At 24.0% G+C, this 10177-nt stretch overlaps 1 protein-coding gene across 1 annotated transcript; it reads right to left on the bottom strand.

Moving 5' to 3' along the window:
* Nucleotides 1–1110: 1110 nt before the first annotated feature.
* On the bottom strand, nucleotides 1111–4353 carry LOC129608633 (histidine-rich glycoprotein). Its single transcript, XM_055520274.1, has 4 exons — nucleotides 4342–4353; nucleotides 2369–2599; nucleotides 1482–1578; nucleotides 1111–1289 (listed from the first exon to the last, which is right to left on the bottom strand). The coding sequence occupies exons 1-4, from the start codon at nucleotides 4351–4353 to the stop codon at nucleotides 1111–1113; spliced, it is 519 nt and encodes a 172-aa protein (XP_055376249.1).
* Between the last annotated feature and the right edge of the window lie 5824 nt (nucleotides 4354–10177).

Here is a 10177-nt window from a genome sequence, read left to right on the forward strand (position 1 = left end):
GTTATACGTACATAATGCTTTATACATATACGTTATGGTTCTGGTTGTTGATTTTTTTTAATTTTAATTATTAAAAACTATTTACAAAAAATCAAAATGATTATTACAATCTTTAAAGTTAATTAAAAATTTATGTAAAAAAATTATTAAAATTAAGAAAATAGAATAGAATTTATGCTTAAAGTTAATAAAAGAAATTGATATGCTTAGGTTAACAATATTTTTAGACATGCTATACAAATTACTTGTATTTAATTATATTTGAAAGATTTAAGAACTTGATGTTAATTATTGCTTCTAAAACAAAAACTATGAAAAACAATCTAAAATAGCAATAATCTAAATGAAGTTTTCTTGTTATTATTAAACAGTTATTTACAATAATACATGATTTCATTTATAGTTGAATAATTAATTACAATAATTGAATGCAAATTCTAATAAAACAATTTAATTTAAAAAAAAAACATTCTGTTTTATATTACTAAAAGCATAAATTCAACATCAAAGAAACAAAATGATTATACAACTTTAACATATTATACAAATTATTTAGAAGTGAAATTTTATCACAGAGTTATTAATAATTTCTTGAGTAAATTAAAAAATAAAAATTGAAATCACAACTAAATAGTATAAAAAAATAACACTGGCTTTTAACAGTAGGTATAAAATATTTAAGAAAAGTTTAAAATTATTTAAAATAAATTTGAGTATTTTTTGATAATAAATTTCAAATTTAATAAATATAAAATTTCTAATTAAATTAAAATAATATTTTTCTGTTTAATATTACAACAAACAAAAATTGAATTGCACTGAAGGAAACTATTTTTTCAATTAATACAATTGTTTTTTTAATATTATAATACGAGATTTCTCTTTTATATATAGGAAGGATAACGTCCTAATTAATAAAGAATTTATAAAAACAAAAAATTAAAAAAAAATATAAATTTAAAAATTAAAACAAAAAAAAAACGCGAAATAATAAAAAATGGTTTAATAATAATTACAATAGTTTTATATATATAAGTGTACAAATATTGAAAAAGATAAAAATACTAAAATTAAATAAAAAAAAAAATTCTATATACAATTCAATTTAAATTAGAATGAATGTTCTTCATGTTCATGATGTTCTAAATGTCCAGAATGTTCATGATGTTCCAATGATTCATGATGAACTGGTGCTGTTTTATGTACAACAGCATTAAAACCACTATGTTTATCAGCTGTATAATCAACGGTACGAATAGAACCATCTGGTTCAACTAATGAATATTGTCCTATAAAACACACAAATAAATAAATTAATTTATTTTATTTGAATTAATCTTAATTTAAATTAATACTCTCTTCGTCTCTCATTAGAAATGAGATTCAGAAATGCATTTCAAATGCAAAACAAAAAAATATTCTTTTAATACAAATTTCCTTAAAAATTAAAATTGTAAATATTATTTTTATGTTATAATTACCTTTAACATAATCACCATCACGTGATTCATGTTGTGATTTAACATCACCTGTATGATAATCATTTACACCATATTTGAAAGTATATTTTGGATGTGCCTACAAATTATACATGCAAATATGAATAATCATTTATTATAATATAATAATTATTATGAATATTAAAAACCTGCAATATTTTAATGCTTGAAATATTTTTAACTTTTCGGTACTAACTGAGAATATAAATATGAAATTCTTGTAATTCTGAGTTCGTTCTAACCGAAAACGAACAGCTGGGAGAAGTAATTTGAGAATGGAGCACTACTGTTCTTATAGAGTAAAAATTAAGTAAATAATAATCTAAGTAATAATCTAAAATAATAACCTAAATAGTATCAAGAATTGAACATTTATTTTCATTAAGGCGTCCTACCGGTATAAATGTCTACAACTACTACGAGTACTCAACAATTTACCTCTGTATAACTTAGTCTGACTATATTCTTGTCTAGCACGTTTTTGTTCAATTTATAGGATTGGTTATTTTTTGAGCCGAATATTGCCACAATTTATATTATATTTTATATTATATTTTATATTTTATGTGAGTATAATATACGTTTAACAATAGAAATGAAAATTTTCGATATTATCGGAAATCATTTAGTATATACCGAGTTGTAATATTTTAGATCGTAAATGTTGTCTTTTTTTACATATTCTTTCCGCAAAAGGATTGAAAACTATTTGAATAAAGAAATCTGTAGTACTCATACAGGCCAATACAGAAATTTTAAAAAAATTTTTTAATTTTTTTTTTTTGACAATTAAAATTTTTAAAATAAAGCAAATAAATTGTTTGACACTGAGAAAAATTTCAATCGCAGAGAATTAATAATAAACTTACATAATAATCTACATGTTCTTCTTCATGATGTTCTTCATGATGTGGTTCTTCTAATTTCTCAAAATGATGTCCTTCTAATTCATGATGTGATGATAATTCATGTCCGTGATGTGCAACTAATTCATGTCCATGATGTGATTCTAATTCATGTCCACCTTCATAGCCATGATATTCATGAAGTTTTAATGGAATGGCAAATGTAAAACATAAAACTGATGCAAAAATTAAATACTAAAATTAAACAAAAAAAAAAGAAATAAATTATAATTAAAATTTGTATTAAAAGAAATAATATTATAAAATATTTAAAATTAAAAAATAAATTGTTTTACTGTATAGAAATCGAAAATAGAGAAAACTTGAAATATTTTTTGCCTTATCAAAACTAGAAAAACTATTAAGGAAGCTTAATAGATAAAATAAATTTACAATTATGATACTAATTAAAGTTTTTTATATGATATAATTATTTGTATATCGTTTATAATTAAAAAAATTTCTCCAATATAAAAAAAAGTAAAATAATAATGAATAATAATAAGAAAAACTTGAAAGAAATAATTATGATCAAATCATGAATACAAAGATAAAAGAAAACTTGTCGAATAAAAAAAAATCAAAGGTAGTTCAATTAAAAATATTAAAAAAAATAATCATTTAAAAAGCAATTGTAATTTAGTTAAAAAATCAACTTAATTATGATTAATATAAGAAAAATTTTGAAATTTAAAAAAAAAAAAATTCGCATCTCAAAATTTTTTCTTAATTGCTCAATGAAACTTTAAAAATCAAGAATAAATTAATTATATAAGTAATCATATGTAACTATACAATAGTAATCAAAAGTAATTAAGTACAATTAAGAAAAGAATTAATAATATTTTATGAGCATTTCTTATATGAGAGACGAAGAGAGTACTAATTTATTTGTATGTGGATTAGAAAATTATAGTTATAGAATATTAATTAGAGCAACGATTACTTATTATTTTGCTACTAGAGAAAATTAAAAAAAAATTATTTAAATATTTCAAACATTTTAAATGAACATTTCAATGAGCTTTTTCACATGAACTCCTTTTCAAAATTTTTCTTTACCACAATTGCAATTAAACAAAATTTCTTACAAAATTTCTTAAAAATAATTTGAATAGTGTATACATTGTAGTTTATATTTTTCATAATTACATAATAGAACTACTTTTTTGAGTGGCGCTGCTTTAAATTTAAACCCTTAATATGCGCTAGCGCCCTTCAAAAAAGTAGTTTATTGTGTAATTACAAATATTGTCTTCTACAATACAAACTATACACACAATAATAATATTACTTGTATTTAAATTACTAGGAATAATTTATTTACTCCTATTATTAATATTTATATAATTTATTGGTATATATTGTATAAAAATATTTATTTAAAAATTTAAAATTTATAAATAAAATTTCACTTTATTTGGTTATGGAAAATTTTTGTTTAGCAAAAAATTCGTACACTATTATATGAATAAAAAGTAAAAATTTATTTAAAACTCCAAGACTGTTTTCAAGCCCATTAATAATAATCCATATTATGTGAGCGCATAAATTTACATTTCTAGATTTGCCAATATTATTGGAGAATAAAATTTTATGCAAAACCTTCAAATTTAATAAAATAATCACTAGTTTTTATCATAAATTTCAACAGTTTTAGATTTTCAAATTATGCACAAAACGTTCAACTACACTGTGCATGAAATCAAAAAAACACTAGATATAAGAAAAATAATTTTTCTCTTAAAAACAAAAATTTAATTTTTTCACTTAGCACAATGCATTCATTTTTTTTTTTAATTTTTATTTTTTTAATTTCAACTTTTCCATTTAAGTTGAATTTTTTTTTTTTTGGTTTTTTATTATTTAATCCTGTTTTTTATATATTTTTTTTAATCCTTTTATATATCCTTTTTCTTCGTTATATAATTTCCTACCTTAAATGCCATTGTAATTAAAAAAAATGTATAAAACTACTTTTTCTTTTTTAAAAAGATCTTGACGCTACAACTTTAGACAACTGAATAATGATATACAATTGAAAATTTCCACTTTTATATATTTAGGAAGAAAGCAAAAGTAAAACTGTTTCTGTATTTCTTCTTTCTTTTTTTCATTTTGTACATTTGATTTTTTTATTTTTTGTTTTTTGATAATTTTCTTTTAACTTTTCTTTTGTCTTTTAAATATTAAAAATGTCTTAATATTTTTATAATAAAATTTTTGTAATACATAACATTATAGTAGAAAAAATAAGCAGGAGTACATCGCTGACAATACATACATACGTATGTATGTGGCTAAAAAAAAAGTAAATATAAAATTTCATTAATAAAGTGAAATATTCAACAGTAAAAAACAAAGAAAAATCCAAAAAACAAGAAAAGTATATTTGCGATCTATTGTTGCACTTAAAAAGCCTCTTCGACAGAGCATGTACTTCACATAAAATTAAAATTTGCCATTCACCATATACAAACTATTAATAAAGTTTAGCAACATCAACTTAATTTTTTTTAAAAATTAATAGTACTAAAGAAAATTTCATCTAAAAATATTGGTTTGTCCTGACTCTCAAGGGGTATTTGAATATTTAAACGCATAAAAAATAAATTTGCCACTTATTTTTTTTCTGAACCGCGACCCTTAGGCCGCCCTCACGTCGATTCATAGGATATTTTGTAATTCCTCATCTACATTAGCGCTATTTTTATGCCCCTGACAAATTGTAGTATACCAGCGAGACTTTTATGGAGGTCACAAAGCCCTTCTGAAATATTTCAATCGTAGGCGACCCACCGCTTAATGATATGAAGATTCACATTTCATTAATTTTTCTGTTTAGTCTATTTGATGAAGTAAAATTAATAATAAAAATTTATTTCAGACATATTATATTCTATTTCTGCTAATATTGTAGGAAATTCAGTAAAACAACAAAACCGAAATTACAATCCATGACAAAAAATTTTACAATAAAAAGCAGAACTCATAATAAATCTCTGCAGATATTTTCAAAATTGGTTTGCTAAGATACTCGACCAGTATTACAATTTTCAATACCTTACCAAATGTTCAAATTTTTAAAAACTAGTAGAAACGAGAAACTTAAGGGAGAAACTTTTTTATTTTTTACCAGTAGAAATATTTTTTTTTAAAATTTATTCAAATCAGGATTTCTTCAAAGTATTGAACTTGTCCTTTCTCAATTTGTACATTAACATCTAACAAGAAAAAAAATATTTATGAAAAAGTAAATTTAAATTTATAATACCATTTTAAATACGCGCAAAATCAAACAGAAAAAACAAAGCCAAAACAAAATTCATTAAAAAAGTCAAACTTACATGGGAGAACGTAACAATCAATTCCATCATAATCAACTCAACATCATTTCGCACTGCAACTACAAAAATCTTTTTTAGCACTTTTCCAAAAATTTTTTGAAAAAAAGTGCTTATTAGTTTCACTCTGTCCGTCCGTCCGTCCGTCCGTCCGTGTGTCTGTTTACAAAACTTCTACACCCTTGAAGATAGAAAGCTGAAATTTTGTACGTACATAGATCTTTACCAGAAACTTATTTCTGTAGAACAAAATTTTTACCTATCTCCCCCCCTCTAAAAGTTATACCCCCCCAAACCCCTAAAAATGGCCTTTTTTAACTATTTGTTGCAATGAAACCATAAGCATTTTTGAAATTTTGCAAACACAGAAAGGCAACTGCTTGCTTCCCCTACCGCGGTATACTATAGTTAAACCTTAGAAAAACAAAATGGCCGCTCAAATTTACCGTTATCTAAAGTCGTTTTTTTCCAAATTTTTGATGTCGTTTATCTTCCAAACCCCAGCCTGTAGAAGCTTGAAATTTTAGGAGCTTTTAGACATTATCAAAAAGTTCATTTCATTAGAAGATAATTTTTTTCCATCTCCACCCTCTCTCAAGTTATCGCCTCTTGAAATTTGTAAAATTTGAATTTTTGACACCTTGTATTTCCGAAACCGCAAGCTTTTTCAAATTTCTATAAACGCAAAAAGTTAACGGTAAATTTAATGAAATTAAAAAATATAATTATTTTTCTTAACTCACACAATTAAACCTTAAAATCGAGCATTATGTTAACCCCACTTTATATTAATTTTTGCTTTATTTCAAAGACTGCATAAATCGTTCATCCTAAATATATGCAACCCTAGAAATAGTTTTGTATATAAATAAAAATAATTTTAATAGTGTGGTGGATACACATAGACTGTATTCAAAAGCAGAATTTTCACTTGTTGAAGGGAAAAGTGCTACAATACAAACCATTGGTTTGACCCAACTTTATTTTTTTTTAATACCATAAAAGAAAATAAGTAAAGTATATCGATCGATTAGACAAGTGCATTGTTATGAAGAAAACATGATGAAGTGAGCAAACAATTTATTTAATCAACCATATACAGTTATACTCGTATACAATAGCTTTGTGTGGTGAATAATATTAAAAATTATCTCATTCAACATGAACATTATAGTAAAACTGTGAAACACATGTTGAGCAACAAAATAACATAAAGTTTAGAAACATTTTCATTTCTTATACTCATTGATTCAAAGTCAAAAGTTACTATGGAGAATATTTATTATTTTTATTATTTTAATTTTTATATTTTGAAAAGTAAAATTAATACTTATTTTTACATAATATTTTTCACATAAATTATTTTTCACATGAATGTTACGATTATGATCGAAATATTCTAAAAATTAGTACGATACATATTATGTTATGTAAAATAAATATGCTTGTTTAAATGAATATATCTTAAAATAAGATTTAAAGCTAGATGAAAGAACAAAGTCCGATGTTGTATTCATGCAAATATGCTGAAGCTATAAATGGTCGTTCGGAATTGGTGTTAAAGTTCTCGTGGGTGGGGGATCGCAGTTTGTTTAGGAAAAATAATTTTTTATAGTTTACAACAGTGCTGATGCAGAAAATCGAAAAACTAGAGAATAAAAAAAAACAACGGATTTTTTTGAAATTTTCAGCGAAAACGGTAAATCTGACTTCAGCAATATACTCGTATATTACCATTATGTTGGTCTCTTGAATAAGAAAAAATGTTGAACCAATATATTGCACTAACTTCAGTATTTTCGAAGCTGTTAGGGATATTCGTTAGAAAGATTTTTTTCAGACTATTTTTCTTTAATCTCCAAAACTGCTATACGTTCGAGTTCACAACCCCAAAATTTTTCTTTTCTACCAAATTTTTTTTTTCTACAATCCGGCTACTCTGTGTTTGATCGTAATGTTATTCTAATAATAGCGTTCATTGCTACATTTATTTGTAATAAGCTTAATTTTCAAGAATTAGCATCTCACTACTGATTACATATATAGTTACTAATCAAATCTGAAAATAACTTTCATTGAATTCAAGTTTTTTGTGAATTCTTTAATACATTCATAAGGGTTTATAAGCGTTGCGGCATAGTATAGCATTCGTATTTTAATAGTAACATTCGTATTTTAATCGTAACATTCGTATATTTTACAATTATATATTTATTTTTTATATTTATTTATAATAAAAATATAATATATGCATTTTACAACAGTACATATATAGGAAAACATGTACATGAATAAAAACAAAAAATTTTAACAATGCAACTATACGATATAACTCGTATAATCGCGTTCAATAATTTTTTTATGCAAAATATTTTAATTGAAAAAAATTAATTTAATACCTTTATACTTTTTAATTTTACTCTCTTTATATTTCATTAGCTTTTACCAAATTTGCAAATTTTCATGTGAAAATTTCTCGAATTAGATTAAAATATTGAGAAAAAGAAAAAAAAGAATGTTGACCTGTTTTTTTTTTTTTTTTATTTTTATTTTTTATTTTATAATCAGGATATAATTCAGGTTTACTAGTTTATTATGCTTTCCTATCTTTTGTTTCTTTTCGCGTGTATTTTCTATTTTTATTTTTTAAATAATATAGTTTGAAAACTATATCATTATTATAGTTTAAAATTAGATCAATAGTTAAAATTTTTAAGTGTTAAAGCAAAACAGTGATTTTATAATAATAAAATCAATAATTCGATTATAAATGATTGATTTACAATGGAACCAGAATTTTATAATCATTTTATTATAAATTTTTTATTTTTATTAACATTATAATTATTTCATATATAATAATAATAAATATTTTTTATTGAAATATATAATATTTTTTTTTTATCAATAAATTTCTCTATCTATTAAACTCTTAATTCACAAAAGAGTCACGGTAGTATCATAGAAATGTAGTGAGTTTTAGTTTTAGAGTGTTTTTAGTGTATACTTAGTTTGAACTTTTTTTCCCGGAATATTAATAACAGAAGTTAATAATATTTTTAGTTGTTTAATTGATTATTATATAATAATTATGAATTTTATTTATTATTGTTTATTTTATAATAATTTGAAAGGAAATAAAAACACTTTCAATTTTCTCATTCATTTATTTTGTCAGTTCTGCTTCTTTATATTTTGTTTGTATCTTAAATACAAACGATAGAAATGTTATATGTTTTCACATATAATTATGCATATAATTATGACGTCTGTTATGTCACTTTAAATAAAATTAATGAAGCTCATTTTTTAAATGTGAATGATAGTTATGTTGAATATTTTGTTCAGAATGATTTTACTTGCTAAACAATGCCATATTGCGTCTCAGTTGATCGTATCGAAAGCCCTTTCGAATGCTAAATTCCATTCGATTGGTTGTTCTGAAACCCACCTGTTCCTCTCAGAGGTCTGCTTCTATTTCTGTCTCAAGTCTTGATTGCACACCTTTGTAACTGCATTCAGTATTTCATTCCGTTTTTGCATTTCGTTTAGTCTCTCTTTTTTGGTAGCTTTATTATAATACCATCCTTCTAACAGCACGATATTTGTTCTGTTTGCCAGATTTTGTTCACGGTTTAGATTTAGGGTGCATTATATCTGCAGTTCGATTGGAGTTTATTTGTAGCAGTACAGCCGGAATGTCATGGGCTTTGTTGTTTTTAAATCTATATATGGCATCTATTACATCTCTTTTGTTTGGCGGGTTCAGGCCGATTCTAGGGTCTGAATACTGTTGATTCTAGATATTGTTGCTTTTTATTTTTCCAAAGTTTTCTTGTCATCTTTTCTTGTGTGAAAGAAAAGATGACCTTATCTAAGAGTAGTCGTACGTTTCTGTAAACTGCAAGCATGTTTTTAAATTCTACTGCTTTTTCATGCTTACGTCTTTTAAAGACCGCCTCCATTTATTGCTGATACATATATTTTCAAACTGATTTCGAGTGCGTTGATCTGGAGAGAAATATTTGTTCTTGTACATTAATTTTTGTTGGAACATGCTCCTGAATATTGAGAAAAAATATTTAAATTCTGTCAAAGATCGCGATATTAATACTGCAATTACCACTTCATTGTTATTGTCGACACTGTATATTATGGTGTTGTCGTTTTTGGTTCTATATTCGTCTATACCAGGCCATCATTCATCTCACATAATCAAAAATTTCAATCCCATAGTTTGCAGCTTTCTAATTTCAAATTCTAGTTTTCCAATTTCTAATTCCTTTGCATGCGTTTATGGTCATTACCGTATTACTATTTATTATCTGAGGCCCTGTTTTGACTTCGTTAGATATTTGGACCTAGGTAAATATTCTTGTATTAATGCTATATAATACATTATTATAAAATTTGTGAAAGATTTAACTTT

This window comes from Condylostylus longicornis, unplaced genomic scaffold (assembly GCF_029603195.1).
Source record: "Condylostylus longicornis isolate FDR11 unplaced genomic scaffold, ASM2960319v2 ptg000033l, whole genome shotgun sequence".
Lineage (NCBI taxonomy): Eukaryota > Metazoa > Arthropoda > Insecta > Diptera > Dolichopodidae > Condylostylus > Condylostylus longicornis.